At 37.6% G+C, this 19,742-nt stretch overlaps 1 protein-coding gene across 1 annotated transcript in view; it reads left to right on the top strand.

Annotated features, from left to right (window-relative positions):
* ADAMTS2 (ADAM metallopeptidase with thrombospondin type 1 motif 2) overlaps positions 1-19,742 on the top strand; it is a 244,086-nt gene that overhangs the window by 3,643 nt on the left and 220,701 nt on the right. The window contains exon 2 of the mRNA XM_005503424.3: positions 11,130-11,183. Coding sequence (XP_005503481.2) covers positions 11,156-11,183 — 28 coding nt within the window. The 5' untranslated portion in view covers positions 11,130-11,155. The remainder of the gene's footprint in view (positions 1-11,129; positions 11,184-19,742) is intronic.

The following is a 19,742-nucleotide window of genomic DNA, read 5'->3' on the forward strand; positions in this document are numbered from 1 at the left end:
AAGGAAAGAGTTTACTTTTAAACAAGTTATGAAAGTACCAGAGATACACTTCACAGATTTTTTTTTATTGTGTTCCGTGTTTCCAAACATATTTTTCAAATGGAAAATTTGTAGTATCATTTGAAACCCCAGGTTTATGCAGTTGTTACAGTTCAATCAGGTTGTTATAATTCAAGGCATCGTAACTTGATTGAAGTTGTCGATGGGTGTGACAGGTTCACTGTTGTGAGAGTGCTTGCTGGAATCACTGACGTTACAAGATAACTAGTCAATAAGTTACTTCATTAACATATTTGGGCTGTGTTTGTTAGAAAAATGTATCATGAAGGGGAACTGAAATTACCCTAGTATGGAAATTTGTCTCTACTGGTTGTCTCAAATATTAGTGTAGCCTGCTGGTACATGGTTTATTATCCATTTTCCCACCCAGCGACTGTGTGTGCCTGAGATAGATCATTTAGTCATGAGACAGTAGGTGATGCATATCAGCTTTTTTGCTACGTAGAGGAAAGATTTTTTTTTTTCTTAAGAAGTGTGAGGAGAGGGGGGTATTAGGAGAGTTGAAGATCAATCTCAGTAGTCTTGCAACAAAATAAATCTTCAGGTCTGTATCTTATTTGTTCTGTTACTATAAGCTACTCTAAGATCCATTCTGTTCTCTTGGCTTCTCAGACACTGAAAATTTAACAGCTTTTGTTCCACAAAGCACAAGGAAGCTCTTATATTTTTGTTGGGAATTCAGAGATCAGCAGCCTCTTATTCACCAATGATTCATATGGACTAAGTATAGGCTTTAATCTACTTTTGCTAAAAGGTTCTACACACAAGTTTTACTCCACCTCGTGGACTCCCGCAGTATTTGGCTGTGTTTATAAGGAAGTAGATCTAATAGCTTTGTAGGTTACTGTCTTGCAGTTGACTCTATGAATACACCTCTGACTTGAGGGAGACCCAACACTGATTTTTCTGCCTTTTACTATCCAACCAATATTGGAGTCAGGGCAATATTGGCTAGACAAGCAAAGCAGAATTCTAAGCATTGAAATAACTTTTATTTTTCAATATATCTGAAGAAAAGGGCAGAAAAGTTTTATGACTGTGAACATCAAAGAAAAAAACCTCAAAACTTGCATAACCTTGGTTTCGATTCACAGATTTATCAAGGAGGGGCACTGTGCATGAATAACAGTATTCACTTTTAGCTTTGACAGTGGGCTTATTTTTATTCCTCTCTTCTGCAGAGCATGATAAGTGCATGTGTTGTCCCCACCCCATCTTCTTGAGAGAGGAGAAAAAACAATAATCACATTTGAAATATTTAAATAACGATGAATTTGAAGTAAAGAAATAGATTATTCCTGAAGGACTCCTTGTTTAATCATGAAACTGTACCTTTAAGACAGAAGTCCAGCTAGCCACAGTGGAAAATAATTAACTTTAGATTAGGAGAAGCTATATCACTTGTGTTCAGTGATATTGAAAGGGTTATTAATTTTCATGCAATTATACTTAGCAAGACATTTTATTTGGTTAATTCTTCTTTATCTCAGATTTTTTTTTTTTTGGGGGGGTGGGTAATGTTTTAAGAAGCTGTCTTGCCATTTAACATTTAAAGTGAATCACACATTTTAATTATTTAAAATAATCAAAAATACCACTGTATGCTAAACGGTGAACTTTCATGATTAGTTGTCAGTTATATCTTGCATTCCTATAACACCTTCTATCAGTAAATCATAGATTACTTTACAAATGAGCTAGTCAAGTTTTTGACCTTTAAAATGCTAGTGGTAATAAATACTGAAAGTAGCTGTAGTTGGAATAACATTAAAAAAAACCACCCCTGGTGTGTTGTGTGTTAACCACAACTTTATGCTCCCTGGTTCTAATGTGTCAGTTAGTGCCATCCTTGAAAATATCCTCATTGCTACTGAAGGAATCAGCTGTTTGAAACCAATTTCAAAGGTCATTAGAATCCCTGAGAGGAAATTGAAATATTATTAGGTGAAAATGTGCATCATTTTGGGTAAATAAAGGAAAAGAGTAGAAAATTGAACAGAAACTTTCATTAAGATATTGCCATGGAATCAAAAGAATAGCAGCAGAACTCAGTATATATTTGAATCAGCCAGTTAAGACCAAATACTCACTAGATATATATTAAATGACAGTCTGAAGAAATGTGTTGTACAATATATGTATTTTATTCCGAACTATTGCCTGCTTTCTAGGAAAAAAAAAAAAAAAAATCTTTTAATAGGAGTATAGTGGACTTGAATGTGGATTATCAGAAAGCAGGTAGAAAGAACATACTTCTTTTCCTTTTAGTTATTTAGCACGTTATTTAACATGTTATTTGTTGCTACTGTAATTAGAGAGGCAGCAAGCAGAACTTTCCACTAGATGACACTACAGCACTACTTTATTCAGGAGCTGTATCAAACATCCAGCAATGACACACTGAGAGCAAGTATCATGTTGTGAAGCGACCTGGGAAAAGACAAACAGTTCACAAGGTGTCACCTTCCCAGCAGGCGCTGTAAATACCAGATTCTTGTGCCAGCCTTGAAAGACCCCGTGGATTTCAGAGACTCTTTAAGTGGTTTTCTATTGGGAACAGAACTGAGCAACAGCGCAACAACACCTCTTGAAAAGCTTTACTTTCTTGGAACAAAGTATTTAAGGTGGGAAAAGAAACAAGCTAAGACTGATTACCTAACCAACTCCCGAAGCTGATGTGCTCTGTGATATCAGCTGTGCTAACAGAGACCGTTTGGGGAAAAAGGAGTACTTGCTTGACTATAGGAGGTTCTACTTGTGACTATTGGATATGTGTCCAGGAATATTCTCAAATGTGATCCGAGCTGTTAATGAATTCAGGGTATTTACCAGTTCTAGAGTTTAATGTGTGATTAGCACTTTACAACAGATTTTTGTCTGTTAAAAGTTGTTATATAATGTTCCAAGTGCTTTATGAGAGTCAGGAAGTTTGAACAAATGGTATAATTTGGTCTGGTCTACAGACCAAATCAGAAATCACAGCACGTCTGTTTGAATAGTGTAATTTATTGACTTCATGACCTGTGTGCTTTTGGGGTATATTTTTCATGGCTTCTTAGGAGGGAACTTTAAAAGCACACAAAGATGGATGTTACAGAATTTATCAAATGGTGGAAGAGCCATAATTTAGAATAACTAGGGTGGCAATAAAGAAGTGTAATGATGGCTTCAATGAAATGAAATGGAGAACATTGATCTTCTTAGGTGAAACCTGTTTAAAATTTCGAGCTGTGTGAAAGGAAGAGACCCCTAATTGAATTGCCACTTTGTGCAAGTGGGGAGATGAAGACACCTCTGGTAGAGGGCTGTGTTTTGTTAACAGAGAGCAGTAATTGGCATCCAACTGTTAAGATACAGTGTCTTGCCGTGTCTCCTTTTCCTCTTTGCTCTAGTAATTCCAGAAGATTTTACGCATTGCACTGGCTGCTACTTGGAAATGTGGTATTAGTAACTGTAGCAAAATTTCCTGGCAATGTATTTGAAAAATCTCCCACTTTTAAAAACCAAATAAAAGCCCCAACCCTCATCTGAGGATGGCCTTGTTGACTGAAGCAAGGAAGAAAAATGCAGGGCCCTAAAATAGTACTAAAGGCTGAAGTTAAACAGTTTTGTTGTTTTTTTTCCAATAAACATAAACCAAACATGTTCATTTTTTAGGTATAATAAGAGCACAAAAACATCCTGTCATTCTCTGACAATTACCGTTTCAGGCTGTGATCTTGTCAGAATTCATAAGCTCCAAACTCCAAGACTGCCAGGATTTGTTGGTATTGATCTCCTCCAAGTCAATGCTTTATAATGGTTTAGGGCGTAAGGCCACACAAGGTACGAACTTTCAGCTAATACCAAGGTCCTGCTTTGGTCTTTAGCTATTTCAGAGTTGCCATATACAGTCTGTAACTAATGACAGAGAAGATATTTCTTTGTTTCGCAGTATTCCATTGGTGTTTTACCACTGCTGTCTTGGAACTCTCAAAAAAGGATGGCATTTCAGGTCCATCTTCAAATGCTCCAAATAGGATGGTTCTTGCCAGTCAGGCATCTACTCCTAGGATGAACAAATCTCAGTTTTACTGTTAATGTTTTATTTGTTTCTGAAAAATTCACAAGTAGTTCCAGGTAAAGCAGAAAATCTGGACATGCTGCTGAAAAACATGAGTAAATGGGATATAAAGGTAGTCTTAGCTGGTTGCATTGTGGTTGTAAATTGAAAAGACATTAAAGAGTTACATGGTGTCAGAAAAATAGTTTTTTTTTCTTTTTGAAGGAAATGTTATTTTTATACATAAGACAAATACTACTTGATTTAAAAACTTCACAGTTCAATGCTAAGTCATACTGCATTTAATCATAAGGAGAAATCCTATGGCTAAGACACTGGAGAGGGGCTTAAAAGATCTCTGTTCTATTCCTTGATCTGTGGTAGTTTATTTATGTCCTGATGCTTATATGGTTTATGATTCAGAACTTTGCCTTAGTTTTCTTTCTACTTAATAGTCGCTATCTTCCTTCATTTTGTCTACTTAGACTGCAGGCTGTTTGGGATGGGAAGTTCTTATTGCATTACTAAATGCATATATCATGCCTGGCACAGTCAGAGCTAATGTGGTTTGGGTAAGCAGATATATATTCAATGCTGCTGTTGAAAAAAATATTGTAAGGTGCTGCTGTAGAATTGGAGTGCTTCCAGTTAAGGTTACTTTTATGTCTGGTCCTAGAGAAAATGTTTCACAGTGAAACTATACGTTTTCATTAACTAAACTAACTAAATTTGCCACAGGCTTCTAATGTCGGCTCATGACATCTTTGTAAGTAGAGTATCTTAGTTTGCTGAGCTGCAAAATCCATATATGCTTGAGGAATTATGTAGGTATAATGGACCCAAAATAAGAAAGAGGTAGGAAAGACAGCAAAATTTTGTCCTGAACAGATGGGATGTGAGAGGGGATTTTGAACATATTTCAACTTTTTGATAGTGCAATTGTAGGGAACTAGGACTGTGTGGAAACAGGGGAAAGTTCTAATCTGTTTTCCTTATATAACTCACTTACATTTATTCATCATTGTGCCCATATTTTATAGAACACAATTAAAGAAAAAAAACAGTTTGATTCCTAATATAAGCATTGGCACAATTTTAGCATAAAACCAACTTTTTTTTTCAAGCTAGTCTCTGGTTAGTGCAGATACAGAAAATAACGGAACTATGGACTTATTGTTACTTTTATTCAAAATTCCAGAAAACTTTCTTGTCTGGGGCAGTTACCTACCTGCTAGTAGTGGAAAAGTGGGATGTGTTCAAATATAACATGCACTGTTCTGAGGGACCATAGGAAGCAGAGATGGAATTAACGCTGATAACCAATTGTAAGAAACAAAAAAATCCTCAAATATGTTCTTGCATAGGTTTATGAGAGTTCATATTTTGTAATAAATCTTGCTTTATGTCTGAGCCAGTGCAGTAGCTCACAGCTATGGCACTTCTTGCTCCTTTTTATCCCCTCGTTTCCAGCAGCAACCTCTTCCCTTCGTCCTCCTTCCGCTGGCTCAGGTGCTGATCTGACCCTGAGCTGATTCATCTGACCAAATGAGCACAAAACTAACCCTCCTCCCAAAATTCTCAGTGTTTTTCTGCTAGTTTGAAGAGTTGAATGAACTCACTGAGGGTCCAGTGAGTAGCAGAGTCAATGCAAGGATGAAAACATATAATTGGGAGAGGGCCCTTTGTTCGCCATGGGAAATTACAAATCACTTCAGTTGCATGGCAGGAATTTTTGTGATAAAATTAAAAATATAAGTGCAAACCTTTTTATTTTTAGTCAGTGTCTCCCTTTCACAATTTAAAAAACATTTTCATTTTCCCATATGCATTATTTTGAAAACATGTCAAATATTAATTAGTTGGAATTTTACATTTTTCTTCTCTGGTTTTAGACCATCAATACAGCAATCTAATCTTTGTGAATCATGCAGACTGGTGAGCATATCTTCTGGATTTGCTTCAGTTTGAGAAAGCAGCGTTGTATATGTGACACAGAACAATATACTTTAGCATATGCTCGATTTCACTGATTTTGAGTGAACTTGCTTAGGAATAAAATACAAAAAATTAGGCATCTGCAGAAATGTCATATTCCCATTTTTTTTGATTAGTTCTCATTCTGCTTAGCTGGTTAGACCTGTTAATGAACAGTTTGATTTGCATATCGCTGTCTAACAGACATACTTGTCTTTTTCCTTTGACTGGGATAATTTCCTACCTGCTGTACTGCAGAGTTTGGTGAAAACTCAGCTGCTGTGAGGAACATGTGGCACCGACACTCTGCTGTGACTCAGCAGCTGGCAGGTCGCCCTACACAGTTACTGAGTAAGCTGTTATTCCTGAGTTTGCAATTCAGTGGCTTATATATTTTGATGAAAGTAATACTGATTTTGTGGCTTCTTTTTACTTGGCACATTTATTCTACCTATCATTCTGCTGTTGTTTTAGTACCAGCCTAACAGAACAATTTAAAAGCAGTCGTCTCCTTTTCAACACCTGATAATCTCTCATACACCTGTTTCTCTGAGGTATTTCTGACTAATACACTGAACTATAAAGGGCAAAAGGGGGAACCTGATGTTATGGTTTTTTGATGATGATAATAGTAAACACCTGGAAATAGGAACTATGCCTTTATAGAAGTAGCACTTTCTGCTGGACTGAATTTTTGTCTCTCAAAATTCCCAGACTTTCAATCTTAAAAAGGGCAAAATTTATTTTGTGCTGCTTGCAGAAACATTATGTTGTAAAGTAGGAAATAAAATGTAGATTTTACAAGGTTTTGAATTTTCATTTACCCTGATAAATTCAAATTTTCTCTCAATTTTGAAATGTTGTAACAAAGCATGGGATTATCTTAAAAAGAGCTCAGTCTGCTGCTGCCTCCAGATTTGCAAAGAAACTTTTGAAACCCAACCTAGGAAACCTTATTTTAACATAGTTCTGAGTATACAGCTCATTACTGTCACGATGACACTCAGATTTAGCTTGACTTAAATGTCAAAAATATTATTCAGGTGTGGAAGACACCAAAGATCACAGCTAAGTGGTATATTGAATCTTAATTAGCAAGGAGACCATATAAAACTCAGGAGCTTCTATGAACTGAGAAAACAACCCTGACATTCTCCGTTTGGCTCTGGGTATTGTTGCTGACTTTGATTTGCAGTGATAATCTCCAAAGAGCAGTGATTCTGCCTCACTTAAAATTGGTTTTACTTTCAGACTTTGCCCGTTAAGTCATTATTACCAAATAACTCTGGAGGGACTAGAACCTCATAAAAGGCACTTTATTTGCCTTTCTGAGAGTTAGAGATTAGGCAATAACATTGCATAAAATAAAGCCTGTTCCTTCTCTGCAGCTCAGTTTACTTGGTGTTAAACATATTCTGTGCATTGGAACTGTATCCTGTGTTAGTTGTTGGTTTTGTTTTGTTTTGTTTTTTAACAATCAGCATGTTTTGTGCAGGCTCCATTATGTTTAGAAAATATCACGATATTTTTAAAAGATACAATAAATAGTTGTGAAATGGACTACTGCATCATCCTTTGCTTGAGAGAAGGTCATAATCTACATCAGAAAGAAAACAACAAACCAAAAAATCCCCAAACCCACAACTTTTATCTTCTAGCTTTTCTTCTTTGATATTTGTTCTTGGCAGGATTATTCCTAATTAGATTGTTCCTTTTCCTAATCTTAGAAGGTACACACACAGCGAGTGAACAAGCAGATATTGCAGCTCATGCATCTGAACTGCAGCTAATAAAGTGCAGACTCTCTTGCTGAAACCGGAGCTAAATTTAAATTTTTAAGAAGTCCATTGTCACGACTAATTACATAATTTCCCTTTGTTACATGAGGACATTATGGGAGCAATCTGTGAAAGACTCTGCGTCAAACTTGAAATTATTTAGACTTTTCTTAAAGTAAAGTTTATGAATTTACAGTGTGACCTTGTGTTGAGTATTGATGAGGATCATGGCTGAAAACATTGTGGCGAAACTAGTTCAGCCAGGAGATGACACATTCAGAGCAGGGGGAACTGCGATCTACACATCAACGACGAGCTAGCGAGCCACAGATCAAGCCAGCTGACCTATGGAAGATGGAGGATGTGCTGGAGGACACATAGCCCCATCTCCTGATATGCCCAGCTCAGCAAACAAAGGGGAAAAGTTGAGATCCTTTAACATGGCCCAGGACTTGTCGAAACTTGTTGATCTTTTTCAATCACCACTTTCCCCTCCAGACTTTCCTCTACTCTGGAAGCTATAAAAAGCTCACCTAAAACAGCACAGGTAGGGAATACCAGCCTACCAGTCTCACCTGGAGGGGTCCTACCAGTCTTATCCAGGGGAATACCAGCTCGGCCTCACCAAGGGAATCCAGCACCCTGAGGACCCTCACTCGGAACCAGACATTGGAGGACGCTGCACTCCTGACCCCAGCATCCTCGTCGTGGAACACCCAGGCCACACATCATCGTACAAGTCCTGTCATCCACACTGTGGGGCCATAAGAGACTGGATCCCTCACTCTTTTCTTTCTTCCTTTCTCTCTGCTCTTTCCTTCTCTCATTTTTTCTATACCCCCATTTCTTTGTCTCTCCTTCCTTACATATATTACTCTCTTTCTCTCTCCCTTATACCTTAGTTTTCCTTCCCTCTCTACCATTCTCTTTTGAACATATAAGGATAACACCATCTTTAAGCTCTGCTGTTGATTTCTGGTTAAATTTCATATTATAGCTACTGATGGTTGCCAATATATCTCTCATAGTAGGACTTTCGCTGTTAATGTGTTGATAAGTTCTGTTATACTTTTGCCAAGTCACCATTCGCTGTAGCCAATATTCCAACAAGTACTTGGGAGATATGCTCATGTTTAAACACAAAGTGGCTCTAAGCCCATTTTCTCATTTCTACCTCAAATAAGTAAGAAACAGTACTGATGCTTTCTAGCCAGATACCTACCAAAATCAATGAACTAGTATACAGGTTTGTATGAAGTGCTGCAGAATAAATGCCCCAGAAAACCTTTATGAATATTTACATGAAGAACTTGTTGGCATGCATTCTCTGTGTAGGACAAATGTGATTAACATTTGTTTGATGCCGATAGGGATGCTTGGCAAGGAGGAGATCAAGTCATCGTTATAAAGTTGATTAGTTAACCTTTTGGTAGCATACAAAACTTGATTGGTTTGTGTTACTGAAGCTTATGTTTATTATGATGCAGGAATAGGTGTAGCAGGTTTCAGTCCGTACTAAGTTGGCATTTTTATGCAGAATGGAGCTGATATCAACTTGTAATTTTCAGTCTCTAGGAAGTTCTGAATTCCATTTTTTTGTTTCTAAGGATAGGAAGCAATGCATTTTCAAAAGTAAGTTCTCAATGAAGTTTTGTTTAAACTGACACATTGCTGGACAAAAGGTGTCTACGATAGCGTGACATAGTTTTTTGTAAGGCTGCTTTGCTCTGTAAGGCCTCACTCTGGTGTGTTCTGGGCACGGTGGGATGTGTAACCACATCCCTCCATTGGGAAACAAAGTAATACCACTGTCACAAAATATACAGGGCATTATGAATACGGTTAGTTTTACCTCTAAGGTTTGGTAATGTGGTTGCAAATAGTCCTTTAACCTTGGTTTATTTATCCCTTTCTGCATTTTGAAGTGTAGACTCTGTTTAATGGCCAAATTCCTTTATTTTCATTGCATTTTTTTCAATGTTTCCAGGAAAAAAATGTGTGGGAGTATAAATCTTGGATCATGACCCCACTCTGGTAGGTCTGCTCTAAAACTGAAAGAAAATAGATCTTGTCCCAGAACTCATCATCTCCTTGTGAAGTTGCGCTGTGGCAGCAGTTTGATGGAGAAGTGTCAGTCACGCTGTCCCTGTTTTAGCTTAGCTGGATCTGTAGGTTTAGCACTTTCTGTCAGGACCCAGCTGTGTGTCTGCAAATCCTGCTGGAAACTGCCACCCCCTAGTATTTCTGTGACATAATGTCATGTGCAGCTCTTCAGTAACTTAGACATGTCTTGGAGCTCTTCTAGTTTGAATAAGTGTGGTGGAGCGAGTGGAAGTAAATACTAACGATTTGCATTTCACTCAACTCAGAGCAAACACAGACTGGATACTCCAAAGGCCTCTAGAGAAGTGTAACATAACTGTTAATAACTTACAGAAAGCTTTGTTAATTGTTTTCCAGTTAACTGATTCCAGGATATTCTGAAAGAAGATTAGAAATCACACTCTGTGTTTGCCACCTCAGCCACCTCCATTGTCAGGGGAAGGGGCAAAGCAGAGAAGATAGCAAGAGAAGATGATGGTTTTTTGACCAGAAAATGAAACACTTTTTGTGGTTTTGTAGATTATTGAATATTTTCTAGTGCCCTTAGTATTATAAAACCTTTATTTTTTTTGAGTTTGCTATTGGTGAAGAGGCATTAAAAATAATTTTAGTAGGGTTGGCTAAGGCCTGTAAGTCACATGCTATTTTAGCTTTTTATCTTATCTTATTGAATTCTGGAGGTGAAAGTGACATAGTAATGAAAAGTCAGAAGGGGGAGAAGTGGATCAATATATTGCTAAACTCTTATTGAAATTCTCATGCTTAGACCGTTCTGGGCGGTTTTATTTCTGCTTAACATTTGCTGAGTAAAAGTCATTGCCCTAGAGATGCAAGATTTATTGACACACAGAGATGAAAATGATTAGCTAAAAGGTTTCCGCACAAAGAGAATCAAAATCAGCTGAAACTCATAGGGTGGCTCATATACAGGGGTTGAGCTATTTTAACTAAGTTATTAATGTTCAAAGCTAAAACCTGAGCTTGTCAGTATTATACCAGTTGTTTATTCTTTCTTTCCTTTGCAGGGAACCTAAAATTCTGAAAAAAGCCTTCATTTATATATAGAGGTTTATGTATTCTATACACATACACACTTTGTTAGAGTTCATAAAGGCATTGTAGTATTTTAATAGTTTTATTTTCTAATGAAATGCATGTTCATTTATTTTCAGATTCCAGCTTTTCAAGAATTGCCTTCATGGAATGTTCCTGCGGTCCTGACATAGGTAAATCTCTATGATAATATATTCTGATTCATTAGGAATCACGGTTACTTATTTTCCATTTGATTTTGTATGCCAGAAACCAGGCAGATTGGTAAAGCATATTTAGCTTTTCAAACCTCTGAAAGCTGTGAGCATGACTTGGCTTAGAGTGCATGTGAGCCTGCCAGAAGTACCAGGCAGAACCTCAGCTTTTTGGCCTCCTGCAGAGCAGGTTGTGTCTTCAGACTTGACTTTCTCTTGACTTTGTACATGCAGAGCATAACCAAGCCTGGAAAGTTTAATTGTCAGATCAAATTGAAATACAGTGCTCTCAGAAGTCAAATATATGGAAAAATTCATTCTCTAGCTAGGTGGCATTAAAAAGAACTTACTAATCTTACTAATGCAGTTTATAATTCCAGTGTCAGTCCACTTTCAGTGATAAAATCTAATAGGCTACATCTGTGCTTTGTTCGTCCAGTTGCTGAATGGACTTTCATCCTTACACGTGGTCCTGAAGGAAATCTGTGGCAGTGGAGGAGAACACGCTGTGTTCCCCCCTAGCACGGCAGCACAGATGTTGTGAGGTTCCCCCTACCTGTTGCAGGGCCTGGGATAAGCACAGAATGTGCTTGACGCTGTGTTTGTGTCATGGTGGTCCTAAGAATCAGGATTGGCTTTCAGGAAGGAGATGTCTTGCCGTTCAGCTTGTCTTGACCAAAGGGTAGGGCTTTATACATCTCACTGTTTCTCCCTATTAAATCTGGAATGTTCGAAGCAAAAACTGCTAAATAAAAAAGATCAAATACCACTCACAATTCAGAGAAAATTAGATGAGAGATTACTGAACGCCAGACAAACCTGGAAGTATTGAATAATTATGTATATTGTTGCAGGAAATGTATGAAATTTAATTCTAGGTTTCATGCAGGTTTTAAAGCTCTGAGCAGGTTTTATTTTCAAATGGAAATGATTAAATATAATTTTTCAATACTTTTACATGATTAATGTAACAGGCTGATATTTCTTTGAGTACATCATAAATACCATCCACATTGGTGTGCTATATATGGAGAGTTTTGTTGCTGCAGCACTTTATGAAATTATTCTTTGGGAAATTATAGATAGTCAATGAATAATTCAAAGGAAAGAATAAACCAAAATCCAATAAACTCTGCGTATGACTGAACTTTGACATTATTACAGTAATGTGTATATACAAACCTCACTGTTATTCTGAAAAAATGATTCAAGTAGAGCTTGATTTTTATAAGAAGAGATGTTTCCACAGTTAACTTGTCTGAGAAGAAAAGTGACAATTATTAACTAATTGGTAACCTGAATATCAGTCATACTTTCTTCTGTTTCCAGAGAAATAGAGAGCAAATGATACAAAAGATAAATTGTCGAGGAAATACTGGATTTTTGCCAGGGATTCTAATCATTATAACAGTTTCTGGGAGTCTGAAAAATACTCCTGTAAATCAAAAAATGAAAAACCTTGAGGAAAGGCATGTTTTACAGGGTTACCACACAATTTCTGTGCTAGGCACAAACAAGTCAGAGCCACAGGCACGGCGTCAGGTATGCTATGGAATGAGAAAAAGGAACAGTATCATTGCTAAAAGCAGCTGGACCCTTTTCTCCCTTTGCTTCTTGGGAGAGAGTAAAAGGGTGAGGCAGAGGGATTGAGACAAGTGGGCAATGGGAAGAATGGTGTGGTTTGACTGAGCTGGGAAACACTGGGACAGTAATGACAGAGACCAGGGAAGTATCCTATTTGTGTTTTTGTTTGTGTACAGCTGCAACACTCAGTTTCCTGTCTACACTAAATTACTGGGCTATGAAAAATAGTTCATAAACCCTCTACTGTGTGCTTTGCGCTGGTATGATAGAGTCCCTGTCACTAAAACCTTTAATAACTCCTTACAGGAGGGTTGGGTAGCAAGAGGGGACCTTTTCCTCCTCCAGAGGGCTAAAGCCTCGTTAGCACCAGGCCCCTGCTCTGAACTGCCCTCAGGACTTTGTGCTCTCTCCCCGCTAAGTCCACAGGTGTCCTTCAGCTGAAGATCCAGGTTTTAAAGTGCATTTATTTTTTATTTAATTTTATTTTGCATGCAAGGATTTTACTTTGATAAAGTGGATAGAAACATTGTGTTAGAAGACTTGGTTCTTTAGCCATAATGTAGGGAAGGTGCATCATTTTTGTTCGAACAAAACTTGCTTTTATGTGAATTGCTTTGATACTTGCAGAATATAAAACACCCAGTGGGATCAGTTATCAAAAAGGTGACTTTCTAATGCAAGTTAAAGGCTGAAATGATGTATTCCACATCTGTTAAGTAGACTTAATTTCTGGTGACATTATAAACTGAAAAGGGCAACAAGCTCCTTTTTCATCACATGCAGGTCTCTACAAAACAGATCACTATTTAGAGTATGTTCAGAATTGAAGGCAAAACATCCTTTAGTTACTGCTGAACGATCTGAAGAATGCACATTACCCTGTTAGGGGGATATTGCTGACTTTTCAGGGTGTGTTTTGGCTCGCTATCTTGAAAGATCTTGCAGGATTCAGTTTCACAATCATAAAAACAGGCTCTTGGAGCAGATAATTGGTATCAGTAACTTTCTGAGGTGACATGAATTATGCGTTACCTGGCAAAAGTTAGTTTCATGTTCTGACATGTTAATCCACTGCATGGTTGAAGGATATGAACATTAAAAACATCTATTAATCAAAATTAAGCGTTGAAGGACATAGTAAAATTCTGAATCCCTTATCTCTTGATGGGCTATGGAATTATTGCTGGTATGAAATTTGAAGGAAACTTTGACAAGTCATAATTGACTCCATTCCTTTTTATACATCTGTGTCCAAGGTATAAGAAAAAATTTACAGAATCAGGTTTGAAATGTAGCCTTTTTTTTTTTTTTTAAGGATGCTGCACAAACCTGCAGGTTTCATACTGTCTGTAATAATTACTTTGAAACAGGATTTCCTAGTGCTTTTCAGTTTCTTTTTATGGAAATCTACCACATCTGTTTCACCATTTTTTAGTGCATTTCCCTCCCAAACCCTTTTATCTCTTCAAGGAGGTGATCCTAGATTTACTATTTCTACTTTTCTGATGTGTCTCTTATAGAACACATCTAATCTTTTTCCTTTCTTTTTATTGCTCACAAAATATGAGATATATTCCACCTTTTGGCTAGAATGAATTTGCAAGGTAGTTTTTGTAGCTGATTATTATGATATGAATTTCTAAACTCTAATCCTCATTCTACTGGTTAAAGTACTTTGTCATGGACAGACTTCCAAGTCGTTGGTTTAGTGATATTTTCAAAGAGATTACAATTGTTCAAAAGCTTTCTAGCAAAAAAATACAGTTATGGAATAGGATTAGACCATTTATTTATCTTGTGGTTTATATAATCTGTGCCAACTCTGTCTTACATTTTCAGGGAAGTCTTTTTCTTTTCCAAAAAGAAACTGTTTGTTTTACAGAAGAGCCAGGTCAAGGCTCTGAAGCACTGGGAATTAACAAGGTAGCTGCCATGAAACAGCCTCAAATCCTCTTCAGTACATTCATCTCAACTGATACTGTTTCTCTGAACTGGGGAAAATGCAGGTCAGGAAAACACGATCATAAAGGCACCACACAATTACCTTTCCAGAACTGCATAGCCGAGAAGCACAACAAGAATTTGCAGAATAAATATTCTTTTAAATACACTTCTATTAAATAAATATACACTGCAAAGTCAGGAGAAAGAAAAGAATAGAAAGAAGAGCTCTACTACAGTAGAGACTAATATTTTCTGGCATCATTATTTTGTAGTTCTTCCACTTCTTCTTGACAATTTTCTTCTGAGTTATAACTCCACATCCTCACAATTCCTTCCATAACTATCATCACTGATGCCCATTCAGGAAAGTGTGATTTGTTCTCGACATACACAGCTAAGGGTTCAATCATGGACCTGGCATTGCTCTGATAGAAAAATGACTTCAAGCTGCTTTGAAGATTGCAGCAAACACATCTCAGCATTTTGAAAACAAAGATTCAACAAAATTCTAATTTCACTTAGAGGAATGTGCTGAGATCTTTGTGCCTTTTAAGAGTGGCAGTGTCATCAACAGGGAAATTGGAGGGGTTGAATCTTCAGCATGGGATTAGTTTGATCATAGGTTTTTCCTAGGAAATTATTTCTTCTATTTTTTTTTTTCTCCTGAGGATATTAGTTCTGCCTTTCACCTCACACTCGTGCCTTGTAGATTTTAATTAAAACGCCTTTCCCAGAATGGAAGGGAAATTATAAGTATGAAATTTTAATGAAATGCTTATTTTTATGAAATATTTATCCTTTTTCATTCTAGTCTACATTTTTCTTTGTCTTTTTGGGACAGCAGGTGCTTGAAGAGCTTTTGTGTTGTATTTTCAATGGAAGTTTGATGTTATTTGATGTAAATAGCTTCTGACAAGCTAAGGGCACAGCTGGGTCACACCAGAGGTAGTCACCCAGAGGACAGTTTCCCAAAGTGCTGTCAGGCTTGTTTCCCATGCAGCCAGTCATTTAATGGGCAAGATGCTCTCACTCCTCTTTAATACATCAGAGAACCAACAAAGAACCTTGTGGTATTTGACATTTGCTTTTAGGACAGAGAGAAGAGAAATGCAGTTGCCCGATGTTGGTATTATCTATCAGATGTCTAAGAATCAAACATTATAGCAACAGGTTTTTTGCTCAGTCCTAGTAATTCTGTTTCAAAATCACATTGGTGAGCAGAAGCCAATGTCCTTCTGTCCAGGTTCACTTCTTATCCTGCAGCTTATTGCTGAGAAAGTCTCTCTGTTTTCTGAGTAGGCTGATAAACTTTTGGGCAGTTATGACTTTATAGCTCATTTTAAGTATACACTTAATCATACATCTGGGAGGAGCAATAAGGGGTTTTATGCAGAATGCAATAAGACAAATGGTTAAAGATAGTCTCTTTCAGGCCAGCTGATGGGAAGACTGAGGTCTTGTAGCCAGCCCCACATCTTGAGTTTCATCCTCAGGGTTGTGAGCAGAAGTACCTTTACACTGCTTGCCCTGTATTTTGCCATTAAAAAAAAAAAATAGTGTTAAAATTGACCAAGGCAGAGAATTTCTCTCCACATGATAGTATACTACAAGTTGTATGTTTTGAGTTGGTGTAATCAATGGAGATGCACTTTGGGACTACAGTATGTGTTTGTAGTAACATATCCTCAGAGCTGCTGACATAAAAGGGCACTGTTTCCAAAATATGTTTTTTATAAGCACTCCTGTGAGTTCTAGTGTGCGGCCCTCTCTCCTCTATATAGGTTAGTTGCTCAGTTTTCAAAGCACTAAGTCTGATTCTGCCGTATATCTATCTAGGCTGTTTCTTAGGCCCTGTCATGCCTTCTGTCATCTAAGCAGTCTCAGTCTGTCTCGCAGTTATTCTCAATAACCTCCAACAGCAGAAGGGATGGCTGAGTAAAGAGAGACACAAAAATATTCTTCTGTGGAATTTTTTAATGTTCAGTAAGGAAGAACACTACAGGGCATTAGCCAGAGTGACTTCAAAATGAAAGATCACAGTACTTGTCTTTTAACCAAAACCAGACCTGCTATTCTGATCAGGAATAAAGGAATGGAAGAGATGCTTCTCTGGGATCAAAGCAAAGGTGAAGCATGTGTTGTCTAAGACATTTTCTCCCTTGAGACCATCAGATTTTCTTCAACTAAGGAGAAGGTGCAGAGGTCTCAGTTCTTACTCGGTCCCCACTTTGGCAAATACTCATCCAAGCTAGTACCAGAACTGAACTCTTCAGCCAGAAGATTGCTCTCAAATTCTTATAAAATGCACTGTGCTTTTTTTTTTATTTCTCATCATATCGTATCATATCATATCATATCATATCAAGACAGTGCAAACATCAATACCATTTAATGAATTGTGATGCCAGCTCACTGGTTCCAGGCAATAACTTTTTGCTTAGCTCTACTGTACAAAGATTAATATTAGCACGATCATTTCATCGGATTATTATTTTTTAAGCTGTCCCAATTTTATGGATGTTGTATGAATAAATTGTATTTGTTCTTCTTCTTTCCCTTGCAAGCACAGTTCCCTACTATTAAATCTTCCAACATCCTGCATCCTTTCTATCAGGGTGTGCTGTTGCTGAGCAACACCAGATTTGCTCTTTAAAATTATCCAGGTTTCTTTAGCCAGCTTTGTGAGTTGGTGCAGCAGGGAATCAGTAATATGTCTTAATGCTTTAAAAATAAACGTGTTTTTTGTTCAAACTATTTACTAACATTCTTGTATTTGGGCCATCATACATGGGTTTGTGGCTTGACATTTAAAAAGAATATAGTTTCACTACATTTTTTAATTCTGCTATATGGATTTTTGTAATTATGTAACTGAACTTGTATAACATACATTTACTCCTTATACATAGGTGCAAGAAGAGAGAAAAATTAAAGTGTATATTTAGGAAAGTTCTTATTAGATTTTTTTTTTTCCCTAAAACATTTATGTTTCTGCTTTCTGAATGGTGTATGAATGGGGATTCTTTATAGTTGGAGCATTAAGATGATTCACCCTTCTCCTTCACCCTGCTAACCCTCAACTGTCTAGATATCACAAAATCTGGCAAAATGTTTCTTTTGACCTTATAATTGAGTGCTGTAGGAATTATTTTTCTGTGGATTAAGTGCTATTAACTATTTCAACATGGGCTGTAATTTAAAATCTTGACTATAGTGCCATGTATATCCCAGATGTTTTGTTCTTCAGTGTCAATTTTTAATGACAACAGCAAAAACTTCACTTGTAGTTCTCACTTTATTGAACTGATCCTGTGAATAATATGGCCATAAGCCAGTGGGGTGATCAAACATGTGGACAATTTACACAGATGGTCAATGGACTCCACTGACCCTTTAATTCAGTAAAAGTGTTATCTGAGCTTTGAGACTCTGAGCTCACAATGTGGATGTATCTTTAACTTTCCTGGACTTGAACATTTCTATAGAATGAAGCACATGCAAAAAAAAAAAAAGAAACTGGACATCATTTTTTATAGGATTTGGCATTGTGGACTTGGTGGTGTCCACTGTGACAGAGAGATAAAGACAGCTTTTTAATTGACTGTAATGGAAGCAGGAACAAAGCCATTTTAAGGGTTCTATTTGCTAATTTTGATAGAAGAAATTATTGCTGTCAATTTAAAAATTACTTTTAGTAAATATGTGATAATGGATTATCCTTTGTTACTGAATCCTTTGCTCTGATTCTGTTGAAAGTAGTATCCTGTTGATTTTTGTGGGCTCTTTGTGGCTGTTAGAAGGATTTTTCTGTTGTTCACCATTGTTTGCAGTAGACGAGCTTTTTGATGATGGGTTAAATCCAGTTGACCACTTGCATTTTCTCACTTATTTACTTGGGAAAGAGGTGTAAGTGTTGCAACCAAACTCAGGGTTTCTGTGCTGTTCCTTTCCTAGGACATCAAGATAACAAGGTATCTGTTATAATGTCATCAGAATAGAATAACACTGTCTGTATATTTTCTTACAGATCAGCTTTTTGTCACTAGCTTGGGTCATGTGGTTGGTAGTGTCATTGTTTGGTTGGGAAGGTAGCTTGGAATCTTCACACTGATGAAAATGGGAAATTAATTTAATGCAAACATCTTAACCAGCCATCTGTTGACTGTGCCAAACCCATCGAACCTCATGCACCATGGGGCACATGGCTTGGCTCTCTTCTTGTGCCTCCTTACAGCTGGTTTTGTATCTGAACCAACACTGAGGCCTCTTCATGGCTCTGTAGAGCAGACTGGACCTGCCTGACCTGACTCAGGACTTGCAGCTGGCTGGTGTGGTTGCAAAGCAGCATGGAGGCTGCAGTCTTGCCCACACAGTGGAAGCTCAGGCTCCTAAGAACACCAGTGAGAACTGGGACCCTCAGCTTCAGCGGGGGGCTGTGAGTGCCTTCCCCCTCTTGTTGCATGACTGAACACATGGGAACTCTTGGAGAGAGAAGAGTCCTGAGCAGTCTGCCATGTCTGCACATTGCTAGAGAGCTGTTTACCAGGGGCTGGGTCTGTTGTATGTTCTTTTCTTTGTTCAGCAAAAAGTAGCATTAGCATGAGTTCAGATTGTTATTACAATGGGTTGGGAGAACAAACCAGTGGCAATAAGCTTGGAAATGGAGCTGCACTTTCAGGCACAGAAAGGAGGGTGCTGGCCTGCATCTTTATACTTGCTTTTGGTTGATTTTCAGCTCATTTACTAAACAGAACAGTATTTCAGCCCCTGCGTGTCACCCTCAGCTGCGTATGTCCACTGTTCTCCAGTGTCAGTGCTTGTAGAGCTGTGCAACGAGTTGGATCAGGGAGTTAATTTGACTGAAAAGGAATATTAGGGTTTTTTTTGCAGCGTTAGTTTGCAGTTGCATCAGTTCCCTTATCAGACTCACTGTGCAACCTTGGGACAGCTAAAGCCAGTGTTAGAGAGGCAATGAGAAGGAGCAGCTTCACAGAGAGGGGAATTTAGAAG

This window comes from Columba livia, chromosome 14, assembly GCF_036013475.1.
Source record: "Columba livia isolate bColLiv1 breed racing homer chromosome 14, bColLiv1.pat.W.v2, whole genome shotgun sequence".
NCBI lineage: Eukaryota > Metazoa > Chordata > Aves > Columbiformes > Columbidae > Columba > Columba livia.